The 23,787-nt window shown below is 49.9% G+C and overlaps 1 protein-coding gene across 1 annotated transcript; it reads right to left on the reverse strand.

Moving 5' to 3' along the window:
- Positions 1-1,073: 1,073 nt before the first annotated feature.
- GRM6 (glutamate metabotropic receptor 6) lies at positions 1,074-21,999 on the reverse strand. The gene is made up of 10 exons (XM_026015427.2): positions 21,493-21,999; positions 19,086-19,302; positions 18,664-18,799; positions 17,816-17,970; positions 10,211-10,351; positions 9,908-10,108; positions 7,932-8,077; positions 7,207-7,830; positions 4,289-4,600; positions 1,074-3,384 (listed from the first exon to the last, which is right to left on the reverse strand). The coding sequence occupies exons 1-10, from the start codon at positions 21,997-21,999 to the stop codon at positions 3,187-3,189; spliced, it is 2,637 nt and encodes an 878-aa protein (XP_025871212.1). The 3' UTR covers positions 1,074-3,186.
- Positions 22,000-23,787: the final 1,788 nt, after the last annotated feature.

Raw genomic sequence — 23,787 nt, forward strand, 5'->3', positions numbered from 1 at the left:
CACCCTTGGCTGACTTTCATCCAAGCCTCCCTTCAGTGTCTCTACTTTCAGAGCTGCACCCCATCTTGGTTCCTACCCTTTGCTCCACAGGCTGAAAGGTCATCTCTGAAACTGCCAGCCTTCTATAGCTGTCAATATTCTGTCCATTACTGCAGGAGGCTTCCTTACTCAAAGTCCAAGAGACAAGAGATATTTACACTTGGGAATTTTTCATATTTAGGGGAAAAAAGGTGGCAATATAATGGAGTATTTCTGAAGAGGTTTTATTCTATAAGATGATAGTGGAAAGATTCACCTGGAATTGTGCACTTTATTCCAGTTTGGAAGGAGTCTTCCAAATTGGTAATTACATGAAAAAGCAGCAGAAAACCCAAATCAAACTTCTGGGAAAAGTTACATTTATTCGACAAGAATTCATTGAGTGAGAGACAACAAAAGTAATGAATTTTGAGGAAATTTCTAAAGAGCACACAAGGTAATGGGTTTTTTAAAATTATTTATTTATGATAGTCATACAGAGAGAGAGAGAGAGAGAGGCAGAGACATAGGCAGAGGGAGAAGCAGGCTCCATGCACCGGGAGCCTGATGTGGGACTCGATCCCGGGTCTCCAGGATTGCGCCCTGGGCCAAAGGCAGGCGCCAAACCGCTGCGCCACCCAGGGATCCCCAAGAGCACACAATGTAATAAATGTGACAAAGCTACAGTAAATGTAATAGATGTGTTAGAAAAAATTCACACTCGTGAAAAGACATAAGCATATAGTTAATGTAAGAGAAGCCCTCCTTATACAAGTCTCCACACATTGAACACAGATGATACCTTTATGGATAGGTGAATAAAAGTTTATACCAAAACGTCATCTTCTGCTTTAGAGAATTCATATTGGAGAGAACATTGTGATTGTAATGTGGGAAAGCCTCCAATCCAGAGCACCATTGTCACAGGAACATGTAAGTCATACTGGGGAGAAATTATTCAGGGGCAATGGATGTGAGAAAGTTCACAAGCACAGCCCAGTTCTTATTCAGCATAAAAGAAGCACACAGGAAGAATGACTTATAAATTCTACAAATTTGAAAAAAACACCTTTATTCAGGGTTTCAAATTGATTGAACCTCACAGAAGGCAAAACTATGCATGTAAATAGCATGGGAAGACCTTTAGGAAGTTGTCAAACCCTTGCTGGACATCAAATGATCAAATCGGTACACACTGATTGTAGAAAAGCCTTCTTCTGGGATTCCAGACTTTGTATACATTAGAGAACTCCTAAAGGAGAGAAACCTCACAAGTATGCTACATATGATAACACCTTTAGTAATAGAGGGTTCCTCACTGCACACAAAATGGAAATCATCTACAACTGGACTGGATATGAGATGCCCTAAGAAGGAGCCAGAACCTGCTGTGTGACAAAGCATTCACATCAGAGAGCCCAGTATGAACAAACATGGGGGAATGTGGGAAAGCCTTCAGTAGAAAGCCAAGACTCTAAGGCAGAAACCTCACACTAGGGAGAAAACCTCTAAATGTAGAAAAGTTCCACTAAGAAATCATCCAAACTCTAAGTTACAGAGTTTAAAGTGGGGAAAACCACAAATATGTAAAAAAAAATGTGGTGAAGTTTTCAACTAGAAGTCACCATTTTTTGCACATCGGGGACTTCATACTGGGAGAAACATCAAGAGGGAAAAAAAAGACTACAAGAACACCTTCCTTTGGATATCAGAGCTCACTGGAAGAGAGTTCATATAGGAGAAAAACCCTATAAAAGCACTCTCAGCAAGAAACAAATCTCATCACATTACACATCAGAAAATCCACACAGGAAAGAAGCCCTATGAAATAATGAATTCTGGAAAGCACTGAGCGATAAATAAAACTTCATAATTCACACTGTGGAGAAACCATACAAAATGCAAAAATGTGAGGAAGAAGAATCCATACACCAAAAATGTTATTCTGAGGAGAAGCTCTGTTGATTTAAGGAACACAGAAACACCTGGTCCCAGGATCAAAATTTATTTCTGCAACAGAGATTCTGTGTAGGCAAGAGCCTTTATGTTGTATGAAGTATGGTGACCTTTGGAATCAGTTCCAGACATTAGATACTAGAGAATTCAAAATGATAGAGTCAATTTAACTAATGTAAATTGTACCATGGGGAAATATAATCCCATAATTGAAACCAAGCCTTTTTAAAAGAAAAAATAAATGTCCATGCATCTGAAGTCTATCTTCCTCCCTGTGCCTCATGCTCATCTTTCAAAGGGGACCTCTCAGTACATATTGAGAAAGTTTTGGTATTCATCCTAAGATGTCTACTTGGAATTGATTGTCACCATAGATACAAACAACTCTGTCACTGACCCCAACCTGAAACTCCTGACCATAATCCCTCACAGGCATCAGAAGAGGGCAAACACCACCCTGTTGCTTTATTCTCACACTACTAACACCACACAAGTGTTTGGGGGTCATTTAAGGGAGTAGGCATGGAAAGGCAAAAAGCTATGGTTTAAGTGTGATCCCATGGATGATGGTCCTGAGAAAAAGACCTCAACACAAGTAATGCCATGGAGGTACATCCCAGTTCCTCTGCTCACTCCCACGTCCTGTCCCAGGTCCATCCTCACTCACAGGGCTCTCTCACCGAAGGTCCAATCCCTCTGTGTCAAGCCTGAGTCACTCAGCAGAAAACAGGTCCCCAGATCTTGTGGACACTGACCCTCCCCAAATCCAGCCCTGTATTTCTAGAGTGAGATCTACACATTTTTGCATGCTGCCCAGTCCCCAGGTTCTGGTGGCTATTCAGGTGGAAATCTCACACACACTGGGCCAAGCCCAGGCTTCATCATGCTCTCTGGACTCAGACCAGGGAGTGTAAGTTCAGTTCTTCCCTAGAGTAGGATCCTCTTGGTGGCTGATTCCTACCACGAGCAGAAAGTCTGGTCTGCAGCAAGTATGCATGATGCCAACAGTCACAGAAAAGCAGGGATGAGGTGTGGTATGTGTGGGTCCAGGTCTTTCTGGAGAACAGCCCCATACTGGTGGGTGTGGGCTTCATAGACTCCCTGCTTCTGAATGCTCACTGCAGACCTGGACCTTCCACAGCTTCCGTCATGAAGCAAGGGAAAGAAAAGAACAGAAGAGAGGGAGAAACATCCCCACTCATCCCGCACTTGCTACTTGGGGGCCTCTGTGTCCTCGCCCTTGGGTGGGGCTGCCACTGTAGAGGTCGCCTTGAGGCTTCGCTTCCGCTTCTGCACATTCTGCTCCGGGTGGAACAGGATGACGTAGGTTTTGGGCACATAGAGCATGCCGAGGGACACCGAAGCACTCAGGCTCAAGGACACAGTCAGCGTGGTGGTTTGGATGTAGATCTGAGCCATGGAGGAAGAAACTGGCTGGGATTCAGCCCTGTTTTCTCCCACCACCTCCCCCAGCCCCACATGAGTCTGTGTTCATCGGGTGAATGGAAAGGCAACCATATAAGCCCTATGGCATGAAGAAGTGATAGTCATGCTGTGGCTCTGATGTAGGCAGGAAGGAGGATGAATGACACAGGACCAAGCAGACGACAAGTGACCAGGGGAAGCAAAGGATCCATTCACAGCGAGTGACACTTGGGGAAATGGTCCATATGCCTAAAAGGGGCTAGAGCATGTTACTGAATGGATGAATATGTTTTCAAATGTACAAATGAGTGTACAAATAAAAGAGCAAGTGGTCAAACATGAACAACAGGGATGAATTAACACATGGTCTACCATACACACAAATAAATGATGGAGTAATGATCAGCAAATGGACTGACAGATTAATGGATTGAGGGGCATGAAGTATATAAAGAAGTAACTGAATAAAAATAAGTTAATGGTGGGGTGCCTGGGAGACTCAGTTGGTTAAGCATCTGGCTCTTGGTTTCAGCTCAGTTGTGATCTCAGGGTCAGGATCAATCCCCACATTGGGCTCTGCACTCAGCACAGAGTCTGCTTGAGATTCTCCCTCTGCCCCTCCCCCCACTCATGCTCTTTCTCTCTTATAAACAAACAAACAAATAAATAAATAAATAACCCAGGTTAATGGATGGTTAGAAGCACGGATGAATAAATGAATGAACAAAAGGATACTGACAAATAAATGAATGAATATTTAACTACATGAATGAATTAACCAACAAACAATCATTCATGGGGGCAGCCCAGCTCTTGGGACAATTGAGCCCTTGTGTGAACAGACAGGAAACAAAGGAGGCCGTAAATCCAATTGGCGACCCCAGATTACCTTTTCAGCTGACTGGGCGGTGCCAAAGAAGATGGGCACAAAAGCCAGCCAGATGATGCATGTGGTGTACATGGTGAAACCGATGGGCTTGGCCTCATTGAAGGTCTCAGGCACACCACGGGCTTTGATGGCGTACACCGTGCACGTGACCATGAGCAGGAGGCTGTAGCCCAGGCAGCCGATGAGGGACAGGTCCGACATGTCGCACTTGAGCACCCCTCTGGCCTGCTCTGGGTCCACTGTCCGTTGCTCTTCATAGTCAATCACGCTGTGTGGGGGCTGGGCCCCTAGCCACGCCATCACTCCTACCACCTGCAGGAGCCAACACCATATCAGGGACACACCCAGCCTGGCCACTCACCAATGTCTCTGGCAGGTTAGGGTCACCTTGAGGCTCCTGGCCTACTGAGTGGGATGCTCAGGCCTGAGACGGAAGAGCTATCCAGAAGGGGACTGCCCATACAAAGGCCAGTGAGCAGAAGGCACTACAGCATAGGTATGTGCTGGCAATGTCAGGGCTGGGTGGGTAATGGGCCCCAGGATGTCCTCTTCCTGCATTACAACCATCACCAAGCCCTGCAGGATACAGTGACTGCAGGCAGAGGCCATGGAATTGTGACCCTATCCACAGCTTCTCCACACCAGCTTGGGGGAGGAGATGGTTCATGCCCTACTGATTAAGGGCCAGACCCAGCAGATTCTCTTTTTTCACACCTCCCATGCAGTAGGCAGTACCATCTCCATCCTGTAGATGTGAAAACACTAACTTGATCACATCTAGCAACAGGGCAAACCTAGTTCCTGAGGACTCCTTCCTTCTCCAGATCCAGAGAACTGTTGAACACAATGTAATGAAATCATGTGCAAATGCATAGTGAAGCTCAGAATGAGGCACTAAATAGAGAGCAGTAAGGATGTGAGCTGATGCCAGGTGGCCCAGGAAATTATCAAAGTCAACTCCTTCTATTAACTAGGAGGAGGTGGAGGAGCAGTTCCCTGTGAGGGTTAGAGACATGACCTTAAGCCAAGGGAAACTGGAGAGTAGGAACTAAGACACCTGCATAAAGGCAGGACCCTGAAAGTGCTGCCTTGCTTGTTTGTGCAGATTGTTCACTGCACAAGACTGCATGGTTTCTGTGTATGTGTGTGTGTGTGTGTGTGTGTGTGTGTGTGTGTGTGTGTCTGTGTTGTGGAGCTGAAATCTAGCCAACACTCTAGTGCCATGCCAAGTACCTAGAGAGGGGCTGTGTAATCTGAGAGTAAGGGAGGCTTTTTAATAATTTATACACCCAGGAGAACCTTTTTGTGATTCTCCAAAAGGCAGTAGCTCCATGGACAAGGTGCAAATAACACCCCACCCACTCTCCAGAAAAGCAGTGTGGAGGCTCCTCTTAGAACAAGGTTCTAAGGAGGGAAAAATGTTGCATATGAGAAACTATTAGCCAAGGCCTGAGATACAGAGGAATAGCAACCAAAATGGATCCTACAAGTTTTGCAACCCATGTAATTTATAATTAGCATCCAGCATATTAAAACACACACACACACACACACACACACACACACACACACACAAATCCACAACTCCTACAAAATAATAGAAAATGAGCAAAGCATAGGAGCAGGAACAACATAGAAGAGGAACCTTCAAAGGCCAGCTACACTAGTAATTTAGTAGATGCAAATTAAAACAAAGAGATACTATTTCATGTCTACCGTATTGACACATAACCCAGTAAAACTGCAGGTGTGCTTTGAAAGGGTGTGGGAAGGACGTCTGGCTCAGTGGTTGAGCATCTACCTTCGGCTCAGGGCATGATCCCTGGGCCCTGGGATTGAGCCTGCATCGGGCTTCCTGCATGGAGCCTGCTTCTCCCTCTGCCTATGTCTCTGCCACTCTCTGTGTGTCTGTCTCATGAATAAACATATAAAGTCTTTTTAAAAAATAAAGAAAAGAAAGGGTGTGGGATTTCTGGAAAGAAGGGTATAACATAGGGAGTCCACAGATGAGCCAGGAAGTACTGACTGCAGTCTATCCTGTATCTCTGTCCTGGGGGCAGGGGCACCACAGGGGTTTCAGCCAGGGAAGTCAGGATGCTCTGGGCATTGGTGTTCTGGTGTTCACAGGAGAAACTCTGACCCTGTTATCTGCACAAGGATGGCAATACCTTTCAGTTGTGAAGAATTGCATGGACCAAGGCCTGTGGGTGGCAATGAACACTTGTCTGGAGTGCAGAGTGTGCTGTGTCCAAAGCAGGCTGAGCACAGGCCCTCCCTGTAGCCCTGTGAGCTGGCCTGGCTTTATAATGTCACAATGTCATCCACACCTGTCTACTAGCACCCTGTGCACAGAAAATATCCAGTGCTTTCCAGATCGTGAGAATAATTTCCAATGCTCTAGTGAACCCCTTGAGGGAACTTTGCTTTTGGTGCACATACGTTATGAAATCCTGGCCATTTATGGAGCTGGATGCTCCATTCAACAGTAACACTGCTGGAACCTGTGCCTCTCATCCATGTTACCCCAGTGACTGGGCAGCAGGAACTCCTTTATGGAAACAGATGTTTTTTTCTCCTTGAGAAAATCATCAGATAGCTCTTTGCCTTATTTTTTGTGGGAGCGAAATGGTGGAAGAGCCTGTTCTGTTTAGGAAAATAATTTCATTGTTTTTACAGACACAGAGCTGGATGCTGGCACTCCGCAGCTTACTGACCCAGTTCCCTCACGGACGGAGCAGGCGGAGGGAGTGGGGCCCGGTCTCCTGCAGCCCCCCCTCCCCTTCCTTGTTTAAACATAGGAGCCAAAATAGAAGAGTGCTTATCTTGACTTTGGGAGGGGAGGCCACCCCCCAGCCCAGTGGTGATCTGCCGCTCCCCCTTCCCCCTCCACCTACTGGCCCTGGGAGCCCACGGCCCACCTGCACCGAGGTGAGGCTGAAGGTGATGGCGAGCTGCGACGTGGGGCTAATGAAGGGCGGTGGCGTGACGGAGCGCTTCCCCTGCTCGAAGATGCGGTAGATGCGGTTGGTCTTGGTGAGCAGGGCTGAGTAACTGAGCGTGGTGCCCAGGCCCAGGAACAGCCGGCGGGCGGCGCACACGGCCGCCCCGGGCTCGGCCACCATCAGGAAGGTGATGGCATAGATGAGGAAGATGCCGGTGAGAAGCACGTAGCTGAGCTCGCGGCCCGAGGCCCGCACGATCGGTGTGTTGTTGTGGCGCACGAAGGTGGCCACCACCGTGGTCGTGGCCATGCTGCCCAGCACGGCCAGCAGGAGCGGCGGCGCGGCCCAGGGCGAGGACCAGGTGAGGCGCACCACGGGAGTGGGGCGGCAGCCCGTGTGGTTGCGCGTGGGCCGCATGTCCCCGGGGCAGGCCTCGCACGTGAACTCATCCACCTGGAAGCGGTAGCCGTCGCAGGGCTCGCAGTGCCAGCAGCAGGGGACGCCCTTCACCATCTTTTTCCGCTCACCCGGCCCACAGGGGAGGCTGCACTGGGATGGGGGCACCTCGCGGAGCTCTCCGGACCACAGCAGGGCTTCCACCTGCGGCGGAGGGGACGGAGGGGACGCGGGCCTGGGACCTCCGGATCTGGGGACGGTGGGCCCGCGCCCGGCCGCTCCCCGCCACTCCCCAGCGCACTCACATCTAGCCTGAGGGTCTCTGCCCACTGGCCCACGGCCTGGTAACCGCCACTGCCCGCACTGCCGTTCGCCGCCTGGTACTGGAAGATGTCGTAGCGCCCGGGCGCGTCCCCGTTCTCGTTGAACATCACGGGGGTCCCCGCGCTGCCTGCAGGAGAGCCCGGCATCCTCAGCTGGTTCTCCAGCCCCTCCCGGAAAGGCCCAAGGCCCAGCCAGGATAAAGAGCCAGCGAGCCACAGTAACAAACCCGTGCAAAGATGCTCCCTGTCATCAGGTAAGTGCAACTCCAAACCACAGTGGCCACTGTTAGCATTCCAGGAAATAAGCCTCCGTGAGCATGTAGAGAGACTGGAACCCTGGCGCACTGCTGGTGGGGATGTAAAATGGTGCTGTCACTGTAGAAAACAGAGTGGCAGCTCCTCCAAAAACTAAACGTAGAATTACTACATGACTCTGCTGCCAGGTATATGTCCCCCAAAGGGGAAACAGGGACTCAGAGATACACACCCACGTTCACAGCAGCATCATTTGCAGCAGCCAAAAGGTGGATGCAACCTAAACGTTTGTTCACTGGGAGTTGGACAGATAAACAAAACGTTGCCTATTTGTGCTAGGATATTCTTCAGCCTTTAAAAGGAAAGACATTCTGACACAGGCTACAACATGGATGAACGCTGAGGATGTTATGCCAAGTGAAATGAGCCAGTCACAGAAGGACAAATACTGCATGATCCCTCTCATAGGATGAACATAGAGTAGGCAAAATCATAGGGACAGAAAGGATGGAAGTTTCCAGAAGCTTCAGGAGGGGGAATGGGGAGTTAGTGTTTAATCGGGACAGAATTTCAGTCCAGTAAGATAAAAAAGTTCTGGAGAATCTGCACAACAGTGTACATGACTAGACTGTACACTTAAAAATGGTTAAGACGGGCGGCGCCTGGGTGGCTCAGGTGGTTAAACATCTGCTTTTGGCTCAGGTCATGATCCCAGGCTCCTGGGATGGAGCCCCACATGGGGGGTGGGGGGCAATCTCCTCTCCACGGGGCATCTGCTTCTCCCTCTCCCTTTGCCCCTCCCCCTGATGAAGTGCTCTCTCTCTCTCTCTCAAATAAATAAAATCCTTAAAAACAATTGTTAAGATTGTACATTTTATGCTACGCGTATGTTACCACACTTTAAAAAGAAAAAAGAGCGAGCGTAGCTGACCAGGCAGGATGGTGGGTTCAGACTTGGACGAAGGTCTGAGTGTGTGTGTGAGATTTGTATCTATTTGAACGATCAACACTATTTCTGTTGGAGGCTTGTCCTACCACCTTTAGAGCTGGTCTGGGGTGATATTAAGCTGTACTATTCAGCTGAGAGGTTAACAGAGAGAGGGTGCTCAGAATGCGGTGGAAGAACAATTTTTAATTTTATAGTGATGGTAACTAAACAAGACGTGTATCCCTCTGCACAAACCACGAGTGAGGCCTCAGTCCACGTGGGCCTTTTCAGGGACTTTATTCTGAGACCTGCCTATGTGCTGGACCCTCTGCTGGTAGCCGGGACACATGAGACTTGTACCACGAGCTCCAGTGGCACGGTCTTTGGGAGCCCGAGACTCAGAGTGGGCAGCATGTCCACGTTGTGGGCAGTGCCTCTGCCCAGTGTGCACTGTGCCCCTTACAGGCCGAGTTTAGGTGCACCCAGCTCTGTGAACAGCTGTGAGAGTTGCATGGGAGCGGCTGAGGGTTCCAGGCAGAGGGCTCCCCAACGCCTGAATTTTGCAACTTGGGGCAAAGGAGTGCTGAAGCCTGGTGGACGAGTGTTAAGAACTGGTTCCAGAATTGGGCTCAAGCTTCCAGCTCTCAGTACCAGGTGCCCCCACTATAGCATTCCACCTCTCCCACCCCTTTGATCTAAGTCAGCCCGGGTCCAGCAGAGAAGTCCATCCCAGGGGCTTCCCTTTCCTGCCATGGAGGATCTGGCTCCCGCTCACCATTGAATCGGACGGCTCGAATGTACTGCAGCAGCACCCGCCCATCGGTGGTCTCCATCGCTGGGCACAGGCCGGTGAGCCCGGGGCAGAGCGCCTGGTGCATGCTGTGGAGGGCGTGGGCAATGGCATACACAGCATCGATCACAAACTGCACCTTCCCCTCCTGCTCGTAGGTCGAGTCCCTGCCGATGCGTTCCTCGCCTGTCCTAGGGATGCACAGAGGAAGTGTGCCCAGCCCCCAAATGCCCTGCCTCGCCTCCCGCCTTCCCCTTCACCTCCCTTGCCACTCTGGGTAGCTCTCACCTGTGCATTTGCGGGTGGAGTCATCTGACTGGGTACCTGAGCTGGTCAGTTTGCAGTTAAAATTCTCCTCCCAGAACTCAGCAAACCAGATGTTCCGGCGGTTGTTCTCCAGGGAGCGGGTCATAAAGTACTGATCAAATCCTGAGGGAGGAGAGAGGATGGCAATCATCTGAACCAGGCATGATTCTGTTGTGTCCCTTCAACATCTGCTCACTTTGCGGCTAGGACTGGCCATGTGAACAACTTCTGGCCAGTGATTTCAAAGCCTTCTGGGGGCTTTGGGGTAGAATTTGCATCCTGTTGTAAACTCAGAGCCTCACCATATCAAAGACTTTTATGCTGTTATTTCCTTTTTTAGTTAGGATGCTGCTGTGAAGATGTAATAGGTAGAGCTTCAGCAGCCACATTGTGCATAAGACACCTCAGTCACAAAGACAAGTTGCAACCAGAGAGAATGGTGGAACAGAAGCAGGGACAGAACTCAGGACTTTGAGAACATCATTAACTCACTGTCCCAAACCTGAAGTGGCCTACTTTTAGGTCTTATCTTGCAATGGAATGACTTTATTGCCGAAACCACTCTCATTCTACTCCACTCTGCATTTGTCAAATGCAACCAAATGTACTCTAAGGGAAAGAAAGGGTGTCGGTGGGAGCCCCTGAAAGTCAGGGTTCTGTGCTTCATAAAAAAGTCCTGAAGCACTTCATCAAGGCAGCTTCAGTTCAGGCTTTGGGAAAATGATCAATCCTATTGTCATGTGACAATGTCTCTGCTGGATCCTTCCAGATATTCAGGATGGTGGAGGATGGGAAGGGAGGCAGGCTTCATCATTTGATCAACAGGATAATATGTCCCCATCCTCAGTTTTGGTCCCTCTCCTCTCCACCCTCAAATTAGTATGTCTTTTGCAGAACCAGCAATACCAGAAATATAGGCATTGGATGAAAACAAAAGCAAAAACAAAACTAATTCTTGACCCTGTACAGTGGAGTGGGATTTTCCTCCTTTGCCAATTCAAAAACACTGCTTGGAGGGATGTATTCACAAAGTCTTAGGATCCTAGAATTTGGGAATCCTAGAAGGGGTGTTGAGCAAGATACACGATAAAATTTTACAGATGGAGGAGGAGGCGCAAGATGGCGGAAGAGTGGGGTCCCCGAGTCACCTGTCCCCACCAAATTACCTAGATAACCTCCAAATCATCCTGAAAACCTACGAATTCGGCCTGAGATTTAAAGAGAGACCAGCTGAAACGCTACAGTGAGAAGAGTTCGCGCTTCTATCAAGGTAGGAAGACGGGGAAAAAGAAAGAGACAAAAGGCCTCCAAGGGGGAGGGGCCCGCGAGGAGCCGGGCTGAGGCCGGGGCGAGTGTCCTCAGGACAGGAGAGCCCCGTCCCGGAGGAGCAGGAGCTGCACCAACCTTCCCGGGCGGAAAGGGGCCCGCAGGGAGTTAGAGCAGGACCCAGGAAGGCGGGGATGCCCTCGGGCTCCCTGGGACACTAACAGGCACCTGCGCCCCGGGAGAGTGCGCCAAGCTCCCTAAGGGCTGCAGCGCACACGGCGGGACCCGGAGCAGCTCGGAGGGGATCGGGCGGAGGCTCCGCAGAGGGGGCTGCGGGGCGGGAGCGCGAATCCAACAGCGCAGGCCCCGGAGCACAGGGCGCCGGGACACAGCCCAGGGTCCGGCCTCCCCCGGGACAGGCAGAGGCCGGGAGGGCCCAGGACAGCAAGGACGCTCCTGCCCCAAGCCGAGCAGATCAGCGGCCCCGCCCCGGAGCCTCCAGGCCCTGCAGATGGAGAGCCCTGGAGCTACTGCGGGAGCTGACTCCAGGGCTGCAGAGCTGGCCCCGCCACTGGGGTTGTTCCTCCAGGGGCCTCACAGGGTAAACAACCCCCACTGAGCCCTGCACCAGGCAGGGGCAGAGCAGCTCCCCCAAGTGCTCACACCTGAAAATCAGCACAACAGGCCCCTCCCCCAGAAGACCAGCTGGACGGACAAGTTCCAGGGGAAGTCAAGGGGTTTAAAGTATACAGAATCAGAAGATACTCCCCCGTGGTTGGTTTTCGTTTTTTGTTTGTTTGTTTGTTTGTTTGTTTGTTTTGCTTTTTGATTTCTGTTCGCTTCCCCAACCCCCCATTTTTCCTTTCATTCTTTTTCTTCCTCTTTTTATTCTTTTTCTTCCTTTTATCTTTTTTCTTTTTCTCTTTTCTTTCCTTCTTTCTCTCCTCTCTTTTTCTCCTTTTCCCAATACAACTAGTTTTTGGCCACTCTTCACTGAGCAAAATGACTAGAAGGAAAACCTCACCTCAAAAGGAAGAATCAGAAACAGTCCTCTCTCCCACAGAGTTACAAAATCTGTATTACAATTCAATGTCAGAAAGCCAATTCAGAAGCACTATTATACAGCTACTGGTGGCTCTGGAAAAAACCATAAAGGACTCAAGAGACTTCATGACTGCAGAATTTAGATCCAATCAGGCAGAAATTAAAAATCAATTGAATGAGATGCAATCCAAACTAGAAGTCCTAACGACGAGGGTTAACGAGGTGGAAGAACAAGTGAGTGACATAGAAGACAAGTGGATGGCAAAGAGGGAAACTGAGGAAAAAAGAGACAAACAATTAAAAGACCATGAAGATAGATTAAGGGAAATAAACGACAGCCTGAGGAAGAAAAACCTACGTTTAATTGGGGTTCCCGAGGGCGCCGAAAGGGACAGAGGGCCAGAATATGTATTTGAACAAATCATAGCTGAAAACTTTCCTAATATGGGAAGGGAAACAGGCATTCAGATCCAGGAAATAGAGAGATTCCCCCCCTAAAATCAATAAAAACCGTCCAACACCTCGACATTTAATAGTTAAGCTTGCAAATTCCAAAGATAAAGAGAAGATCCTTAAAGCAGCAAGAGACAAGAAATCCCTGACTTTTATGGGGAGGAGTATTAGGGTAACAGCAGACCTCTCCACAGAGACCTGGCAGGCCAGAAAGGGCTGGCAGGATATATTCAGGGTCCAAAATGAGAACAACATGCAACCAAGAATACTTTATGCAGCAAGGCTCTCATTCAGAATGGAAGGAGAGATAAAGAGCTTCCAAGACAGGCAGGAACTGAAAGAATATGTGACCTCCAAACCAGCTCTGCAAGAAATTTTAAGGGGTAATCTTAAAATTCCCCTTTAAGAAGAAGTTCAGTGGAACAATCCACAAAAACAAGGACTGAATAGATACCATGATGACCCTAAACTCATATCTTTTGATAGTAACTCTGAACGTGAACGGGCTTAATGACCCCATCAAAAGGCACAGGGTTTCAGACTGGATAAAAAAGCAGGACCCATCTATTTTCTGTCTACAAGAGACTCATTTTAGACAGAAGGACACCTACAGCCTGAAAATAAAAGGTTGGAGAACCATTTAACATTCAAATGGTCCTCAAAAAGAAAGCAGGGGTAGCCATCCTCATATCAGATAAACTAAAATTTACCCCGAAGACTGTAGTGAGAGATGAAGAGGGACACTATATCATACTTAAAGGATCTACCCAACAAGAGGACTTAACAATCCTCAATATATATGTCCCAAATGTGGGAGCTGCCAAATATATAAATCAATTAATAACCAAAGTGAAGAAATACTTAGATAATAATACACTTACACTTGGTGACTTCAATCTAGCTCTTTCTATACTTGATAGGTCTTCTAAGCACAACATCTCCAAAGAAACGAGAGCTTTAAATGATACACTGGACCAGATGGATTTCACAGATATCTACAGAACTTTACATCCAAACTCAACTGAATACACATTCTTCTCAAGTGCACATGGAACTTTCTCCAGAATAGACCACATACTGGGTCACAAATCGGGTCTGAACCGATACCAAAAGATCGGGATCGTCCCCTGCATATTCTCAGACCATAATGCCTTGAAATTAGAACTAAATCACAACAAGAAGTTTGGAAGGACCTCAAACACGTGGAGGTTAAGGAGCATCCTGCTAAAAGATGAAAGGGTCAACCAGGAAATTAAGGAAGAATTAAAAAGATTCATGGAAACTAATGAGAATGAAGATACAACTGTTCAAAATCTTTGGGATGCAGCAAAAGCAGTCCTGAAGGGGGAAATACATCGCAATACAAGCATCCATTCAAAAACTAGAAAGAACTCAAATACACAAGCTCACCTTACACATAAAGGAGCTAGAGAAAAAACAGCAAATAGATCCTACACCCAGCAGAAGAAGAGAGTTAATAAAGATTCGAGTAGAACTCAACGAAATCGAGACCAGAAGAACTGTGGAACAGATCAACAGAACCAGGAGTTGCTTCTTTGAACGAATTAATAAGATAGATAAACCATTAGCCAGCCTTATTAAAAAGAAGAGAGAGAAGACTCAAATTAATAAAATCATGAATGAGAAAGGAGAGATTACTACCAACACCACGGAAATACAAACAATTTAAAAAACATATTATGAACAGCTATACGCCAATAAATTAGGCAATCTAGAAGAAATGGACGCATTCCTGGAAAGTCACAAACTACCAAAACTGGAACAGGATGAAATAGAAAAACTGAACAGGCCAATAACCAGGGAGGAAATTGAAGCAGTCATCAAAAACCTCCCAAGACACAAAAGTCCAGGGCCAGATGGCTTCCCAGGGGAATTCTATCAAACATTTAAAGAAGAAACCATACCTATTCTACTAAAGCTGTTTGGAAAGATAGAAAGAGATGGAGTACTTCCAAATTCGTTCTATGAGGCCAGCATCACCTTAATTCCAAAACCAGACAAAGACCCCACCGAAAAGGAGAATTACAGACCAAAATCCTGATGAACATGGATGCAAAAATTCTCAACAAGATACTAGCCAATAGGATCCAACAGTACATTAAGAAAATTATTCACCATGACCAAGTAGGATTTATCCCTGGGACGCAAGGCTGGTTCAACACTCGTAAAACAATCAATATGATTCATCATATCAGCAAGAGAAAAACCAAGAACCATATGATCCTCTCATTAGATGCAGAGAAAGCATTTGACAAAATACAGCATCCATTCCTGATCAAACTCTTCAGAGTGTAGGGATAGAGGGAACATTCCTCAACATCTTAAAAGCCATCTATGAAAAGCCCACAGCAAATATCATTCTTAATGGGGAAGCACTGGGAGCCTTTCCCCTAAGATCAGAAACACGACAGGGATGTCCACTCTCACCACTGCTATTCAACATAGTACTGGAAGTCCTCGCCTCAGCAATCAGACAACAAAAAGACATTAAAGGCATTCAAATTGGCAAAGAAGAAGTCAAACTCTCCCTCTTCGCTGGTGACATGATACTCTACATAGAAAACCCAAAAGCCTCCACCCCAAGATTGCTACAACTCATTCAGCAATTTGGTAGCGTGGCAGGATACAAAATCAATGCCCAGAAATCAGTGGCATTTCTATACACTAACAATGAGACTGAAGAAAGAGAAATTAAGGAGTCAATCCCATTTACAATTGCACCCAAAAGCATAAGATACCTAGGAATAAACCTAACCAAAGAGGTGAAGGATCTATACCCTCAAAACTATAGAACACTTCTGAAAGAAATTGAGGAAGACACAAAGAGATGGAAAAATATTCCATGCTCATGGATTGGCAGAATTAATATTGTGAAAATGTCAATGTTACCCAGGGCAATTTACACGTTTAATGCAATCCCTATCAAAATACCATGGACTTTCTTCAGAGAGTTGGAACAAATTATTTTAAGATCTGTGTGGAATCAGAAAAGATCCCGAATAACCAGGGGAATTTTTAAAAAGAAAACCATATCTGGGGGCATCACAATGCCAGATTTCAGGTTGTACTACAAAGCTGTGGTCATCAAGACAGTGTGGGACTGGCACAAAAACAGACACATAGATCAATGGAACAGAATAGAGAACCCAGAAGTGGACCCTCAACTTTATAGTCAACTAATACTCGACAAAGCAGGAAAGACTATCCATTGGAAGAAAGACAGTCTCTTCAATAAATGGTGCTGGGAAAATTGGACATCCAAATGCAGAAGAATGAAACTAGATCACTCTCTTTCACCATACACAAAGATAAACTCAAAATGGATGAAAGATCTAAATGTGAGACAGGATCCCATCAAGATCCTAGAGAACACAGGCAACACCCTTTTTGAACTTGGCCACAGTAACTTCTTGCAAGATACATCCACGAAAGCAAAAGAAACAAAAGCAAAAATGAACTATTGGGACTTCATCAAGATAAGAAGCTTTTGCACAGCAAAAGATACAGTCAACAAAACTCAAAGACAACCTACAGAATGGGAGAAGATATTTGCAAATGACCTTTCAGATAAAGGGCTAGTTTCCAAGATCTATAAAGAACTTATTAAACTCAACACCAAAGAAACAAACAATCCAATCATGAAATGGGCAAAAGACATGAACAGAAATCTCACAGACGAAGACATAGATATGGCCAACATGCAGATGAGAAAATGCTCTGCATCACTTGCCATCAGGGAAATACAAATCCAAACCACAATGAGATACCACCTCACACCAGTGAGAATGGGGAAAATTAACAAGGCAGGAAACCACAAATGTTGGAGAGGACGTGGAGAATAGGGAACCCTCTTACACTGTTGGTGGGAATGTGAACTGGTGCAGCCACTCTGGAAAACTCTGTGGAGGTTCCTCAAAGAGTTGAAAATAGACCTGCCCTTGGACCCAGCAAGTGCACTGCTGGGGATTTACCCCAAAGATACAGATGCAGTGAAATGCCGGGGCACCCGCACCCCGATTTTCTAGCAGCAATGTCCACAATAAGCCAAACTGTGGAAGGAGCCTCGGTGTCCATCGAAAGATGAATGGATAAAGAAGATGTGGTTTATGTATACAATGGAATATTACTCAGCCATTAGAAACGACAAATACCCACCATTTGCTTCAATGTGGATGGAACTGGAGGGTATTATGCTGAGTGAAATGAGTCAATCGGAGAAGGACAAACATTATATGTTCTCATTCATTTGGGGAATATAAATAATAGTGAAAGGGAATATAAGGTAAGGGAGAAGAAATGGGTGGGAAATATCAGAAAGGGAGACAGAACATAAAGACTCCTAACTCTGGGAAATGAACTAGGGGTGGTGGAAGGAGAAGAGGGCGGGGGGTGGGGGTGAATGCGTGACGGGCACTGAGGTGGACACTTGACGGGATGAGCACTGGGTGTTATTCTGTATGTTGGTAAATTGAACACCAATAAAAAATAAAGTTATTTAAAAAAAGGAATCAGAGGGCTGCTGGAGGGGAGGTATGTAGGGGCATGAGGTAACTGGATGATCGGCATTAAGGAGGGCACGTGATGGAATGAGCACTGGGTTTTATATGCAGCTGGTGAATCACTACATTCTACCCCTGAAACTACTAATACACTACATGTTAACTAAATTGAATTTTAATAAAAATATTTTAAATGAAAAAAAAATTTTACAGATGGAGAAAATGAGCGCCCCCAAGAGGAGATCGTGGGGAAGGGCAAGCAAGACCAGGGGATGTGGTGGGGGAGGGGCATCCCTGCACTCACCATCAATGGAAGCTCTTTTGGGCAGGATGGTGATGGCCCCCACGGCCACGTCCTCCAGGTTCAGGATGGGAGAGGTCTTGGCTCCCCAGCTGTCTGAGCCAACCCATAAGAAGTGACCTGTCAGGTTGGCCTGGCGTGCAGCCTCCAGGACCCTCCTGGTAGGAACAGGAGGAGAAGTGAGAGGGCCTGAGACCCTCCTCTGACTTGCTTCTGACCACTTCCTGTTCTTCTCTCTCTCCTTCTATCCCATTCCAAACCACGCATCAGACCCTCGATTTTTCAGGAAAAATGAGGTGTGGGGAGTTGTTCTGGGCTTCTTAGGTAGTAAAGGTTCCAGCCAGGCTCTGGCCCCCGGGCAGCCCTCTTGATCTCTGCACTGCAGCCCACTTCACACTGCCTGGAAGAAGGGCCTCCCTTCTCTTGCAGAGCCTCCTGCTTGCTCTGAGTCACATATGCCCTAGGCCAAGATCCATGGCCACCTGCTGATACCCCCTGAACTGCCTGCCATCAGGGCTCCTTCCCTGACAGCTCATTTTCTGCACTTAGATCTGCCCACGGGTCTCTCCCTCACTGTGAATTAGAAGAACAGACAGGAATTCCTGTGTGTTTCCGTTGGCTAGTCCTGGAGCATCTCCACCCAGGCCAGGCCTGGTTCTTTTCTGGGTGCACCAGACAGAGAGATGGCAGCAGGAAGACTGTGTGAGGGCAGGAGGGTGAAGGGGGATCAAGAAGAGGGAAGAGGAGAAAGGGAGGATATATGTGGCCAGGGGACATGTAAGAAGAGGAGGCAGGACGTTCTAGGAGCACCTCTGATAAACAAGATGATTGAGTGTGCCAGCTGCTCCCACCTGATGTCATCCTCATTGGCAAAGATGATGATGCCCCGGGCGTTGGGTGTCTCCATGAGTCTCTTGATCACCTTGTTGAATTCTCCTGGCTTTGGTTCCCTGGGAATCTTGATGGACTGGGCAATGCAGACCCCCCCTGGGTGCCGGGGGTGCCAGAGTCACCTCTTGTTCCACCCAGCCACCCACCCACCTACTGGGGCCACCACTGGCAGGGGCTGAGTGCTTCAAAGGAAAGAGGTGCCCACCCACAGGGGCACCACCCAGGGCCCCATCTCATGGCTTCGGCCCTGTCTGATGGCCATGGATTCAGGGCCTTATCATGGATCCAGGGCCCCATATCATGGTTTCGGCCCTGTCTGATGGCCCCTGGATTACCCCTATGTAGGCTCATTGTTGCCTTGGAACCCCTGCTCCCAGCTCACCAGCTTCCCGCGAGATCTGCACAAATGCCTCAACCCCACTCTCGCCATAGTTGCCCTCCGAGGCCAGTGTGGACACGTAGTTCCATCCCAGTGCCCTCACGATGTCCACCATGGCCTGGGCCTGGTAGGAGTCAGGTGGCACAACTCGGGAGAAGAAGTCGTATCGTGTGGAGTCGCTGAGCTCAGGGGCTGTGGAGGCGTAGCTGATCTGAGGTATCTGGAGTAGGGAAGAACACTTGTGCTAGGGCTGGAGACTCAGTGACCCCGTGGGGAGGGAGGGCAGTGAGGATCCAGGATGCAGGTCAGGGCATGGAAGTCTGGGATTAGGGTGCCAGGGGCCAGTGTGGGACAGCAGCATGGAGAGGCCCAAGGGTGTGGGGAAAGCTTTTGAGACGTGGTCTGATGGAATACAGGAGGTACAAAGGTCTAGGTGAGAGGGCAGGGCACTGTATACAGTGGTGCCAGGCATGTGTCCAGGCAAAAGGTTAGTGGGGGCTCAAGTCCAGCCTGCAGCCAAGTGTAGGCTGCACCTGCAAGGGGAGTTAGACTCCTTGTCAGCCCCAGGAGACAACATATTTTCCTAATTCACACAAAGGGGCCATGTATGTAGGGGAGTGGCAGCCCCAGGAAGGGTCAGAGCAAGCAGGTAGGGGAACTGGGAAGGGGTTATTTGATTCAAAGGTATGTCTGGCCTACTGGAGGGGCCTGCTTGGAACTGGGTGCATTAGAGTGATTGACAGCTGGGATTATGGGCTGAGCATGCTGAGGCAGTGGGGGGCAGTAAATGTGAAAGGAGAGTGGAGAGACTAGTAGCAGAAGGCTGAAGAAGTCAGGAAAAGAGAGTGAGTAGAGAAGATGGGTGAGGCAGCAGCTGGTGTGAAGGGTGGAAGAGAGGAAAGGTTCTGGAAGGAGTAAGCTCAGCTGGTCTAGGGGAGACAGGGATGACTGAAGCAAGACAGAAAGAAAGCATGGAGTGTGAAGACAGGATAGGAAGGGCAAGAAGGAAGGAGGAAGGGGAGGAGAGAGAGACAGACAGACAGACACATGGAGAGACAGAAAAAACAAGAACCACAAAGGAGGGAAGGTCAGAGAAAGGTCCAGCACAGGTAACGGATGTTGTAGACATTCCAGAAAATAAAGCTTGATCTTCAGAACAACCTTCCTGTAGAGGTGGAACCCCTCAGGGAGGTTAATCTAAAACACCTGTGATCACAGTGATGCATGAATGGAGATGAACTTGGGAACCCACAGCTTTGCTCCTAGACCAGGAATTGCAGAATGGCTCCAGGGAGCCAAATCCGGTCCCTGGTTGCATGTCATCATTTAAAAATTTTTGAGAGACAGAACATAAAGACTCCTAACTCTGGGATATGAACTAGGGGTGATGGAAGGGGAGGAGGTTGGGGGGATGGGGGTGAATGGGCGACGGGCACTGAGGGGGGCACTTGACGGGATGAGCACTGGGTGTTATTCTGTATGTTGGTAACTTGAACACCAACAACAGGTGAGTGAGATGGAGACTCTCTGGCATCCCCTGACACTGGACAGCCACATAAGGTCCCTTTGTGCCAGCTAGAAAGTGTGACTATAGGACAAGCTGCCATCCAGTGGGAATGGGGTGGTGGGGAGTGAAGATGATGGAGGGGTGCCCAGATAAAACTACCACCCAGCATGGTAGAAACAGAGGCCATGACTGGGAGAAGCATCTGCCCTCCCTTAGCCAGATGGAAGCAAAGCCTTCCTCTCTTCACAGAAAGCTGAAGGACAGAGACGCCCCCTCCCTCCACGGAACCCCAGTGAATGACCACTACTGAAAACCCCCAAACTCTAACATCGAAGGCCCCTTAGTCCCTGATTCCTATGCTCCTCCCCCAGTCACTGCCCCCACCCCCCGCAGGATGCAAGAAAGGGGCTGCCTCGGATTCTTTAAGACAGTTCCCTAAAGATGAGGGAACTACCTCCCCCCACGCCAGAAGTCGGGGGTAGGTCTTAGTCGCCCCACCAGAAGGAGGGCCCTGGCTCCAGGAAAAGCTTGCGCCTCATTACCCAGATGCGGTGGTGGCAAGAGCACCACACAGGGGTGCGCAGGGGGCACCCAGGCAAGCCATCAAGGGCGCTACACCAGAGGCCGCGCCCCCAGGGGAAGGCTGCCGCCGCCTCGGGGAGGGGGCCGCCTTCACCGCCCGCAGGCCGGTCCCTTCACCGTCACGAAGGGCAGGGCGGTGTGTGCAGGTGGCAGCGCTGGCAGGGCGGCGGGGCCGACAAGGGCGGGAGGGCCTGCTGGGCTGGGCTGGCCCACAGGGCAGGTTTCTCAGAAGCAGCGGCTGATGTCTGAATTGGAGGATTTCTGCCCGGAGACCAGCCATCAGCCACCCCCCGAGGGCGAGGAAGGAGCGGGTGCCCTCACCGCAAACAGGCGCAGCACGTTGGCGACCATGATGGAGACGGAGCTGGCCGAGGCGCCCACCACGGCCACCACGCGCTCGGGGGGCGCGCTGCGCAGCGGGGGGCCGCCTCCAGGGCAGCGCACGGCCCCCTCGTCGCCGTCGCCGCGGCGGCGGATCAGCGCCTGCACGAAGCTCAGCGCCTGCTCCAGCGCGTACGTGTCCCGCGAGCAGGTGTCGAGCAGCCGCGCGCCCAGGCGCACGCCGGGCAGCAGCTCGGGGTCGGCGTTCACGCGGTCCAGCGCGTACAGCATGGCCTCCAGCCGGTGCACGCCCTGCTCCTTCTTCAGCGGCCCGCACGCTCTGCCCGCCGCGCCCCGCGCGTGCACCGGGAACAGGCCGCCCAGCGTGAGGCCGCCCGCCAGGCGCACCGAGCCCGCCGCGCCCGCCGCGCCCGCCTGCGCCAGCACCAGGAGCCACTGCAGCAGAGCCAGGAGCCTCGGCTCCCCGGCGCTCCCGGGCCCGGCCATCCGCGGTCCCGCTGCGGGGGAAGACAGGGCCGGGAGGGGAACAGAACGCGGGAGGCTCTGAGCGCAGCGCAGGGAGAAGCCGGGCTTGCGGGGAAGGGGACGTGCGCGCAGCCAAGGCTGAGGGGAAGAGATGGGATATCCACTCGCCCTGCCCTGCCAGGCCGGCACCGCGCTCTCACACCCTCTGAACCGTGTCACACGCCCCCCCCCCGCCCCGCCCGACCACTGTCTCCACCGCGCCAGCCTGTCCCTCCCCGACAGCCGGCCCTCTCCTGTCCTCAGGGACCCATCCCTAGAGCACAACCTGACCACACTCACCTGCGCCAGCCCCTGTGAGTCAAGGTAGGGCTGTGACAGATGCGCAGGGCCCAGAGCGCCAGAGGATTTAAGGATTCTGAGGAAGGGAGGAGAGGCCACTCCGAGGGTGGTGACCCCTCCTGAACATGAGGTGCGTGCAGCACTGGCTCTCTCTACATCTCCTTCCCCTCCCCTTTAGGAGAGGAGGGAGCCCTGCTCCCCTGGGGATGTTTCTTTCCTGTCTTTGCATGTGTGTCTGACCCCAACTGTCTCTGGCTGTCTCTGACACATGCTGTCCTTCTCTGTCTCTGCCCCCTACCCATCTCTGACTCTCTTATCTTTCTGTCTCTGTCAATCTCTCTTTCTCTCTCAGTCCTTGTCTTCTTTTTCCTAGCCACAGGTGCTTTAGTTCCAGCTGCGAAGGCACTCCCCAACTTTCTCCTTGCAAAACCCTGCAGTACCTCTGGAAATGGAGGGACAAAGGAGCTCAGGTTAAATGAGCCGAATACACCTAAACAGCAGGACAGAGAACAGGGCTGTGCAGGAAGGAAGCACCAGCAAGTAGACCTTTAATATTAGCAAGGACTCTGCTTACTACACACACAACAGCCCTACAAAGAGGAGGCATTTACCATGAGCCTCGTTTTGCAGATGGGAAAATAGAGACCTCAAGGAATTAAGCAACTCATCTAAGGTCAAATAGCTGGCATGGGTCAGCATCAGGATTTGCACTCAGTTTGGTGTGAAACCACCAGCCCATCCTGCCTTTCATGGAAAGGACAGGAGGGACAGGGTCAGCCCACCTTGCAGTTTCTGCCGACCTCCTGCATCTGATGATAGAACCCTAAAGAACTGTTCTGGTCATATATAAAGCCTTCCTAGGCTCTGGAGTCTGAAGCAGTGACTTCCACAGTGTGAGGCTCCGTACCTGAGTTTCCCCCATCAGTTGGGGGCCACAGTGAGGGGGCTTTAGCCACAATATGCTTTGACCATTATCCCTGTCTGAGGCCCTGGATTTGGTTCTCTGATATCAGCAGAGAGAGAGAGAGAGCAAAGGGCATCCAGGAGACAGGTGGTGAGCTCCCAGCCCCAGGGATTTGTGGGCTCATCCCACAGGGGCTTGAGCCGGCTTGAGCTCCATTAGGGTGGATTAGGGTGGCCGCAGGGATTTAGGTAAAGCCGGCAGAGGGAACAAGCAGAAACCATGTCACCCTACTCTCTTCCCCCACCACATCCAAGGGCTCCCACCAGTCTTGTTCCCAGAGCTGTACAGGCACCTCTCCCTGGCAGAGGCTGGGAGTCAGGAGAACTGGATCCAGGTCTGCCTTAAACCATTTTACAGCTTGGGAAGGATGGAGCACTTAGGTGGTGCCAGGCCCCAAGCTTGACAATGCAAAGGTGCATACAGACTCGATGTTTGAGGTGGATGGGCTGGGTTCACACAGCCCCTCACAGCCCTCCCTTGCTCAGGACAGATCAGAGGAGGCCATA

This window comes from Vulpes vulpes, chromosome 12 (genome assembly GCF_048418805.1).
Source record: "Vulpes vulpes isolate BD-2025 chromosome 12, VulVul3, whole genome shotgun sequence".
NCBI lineage: Eukaryota > Metazoa > Chordata > Mammalia > Carnivora > Canidae > Vulpes > Vulpes vulpes.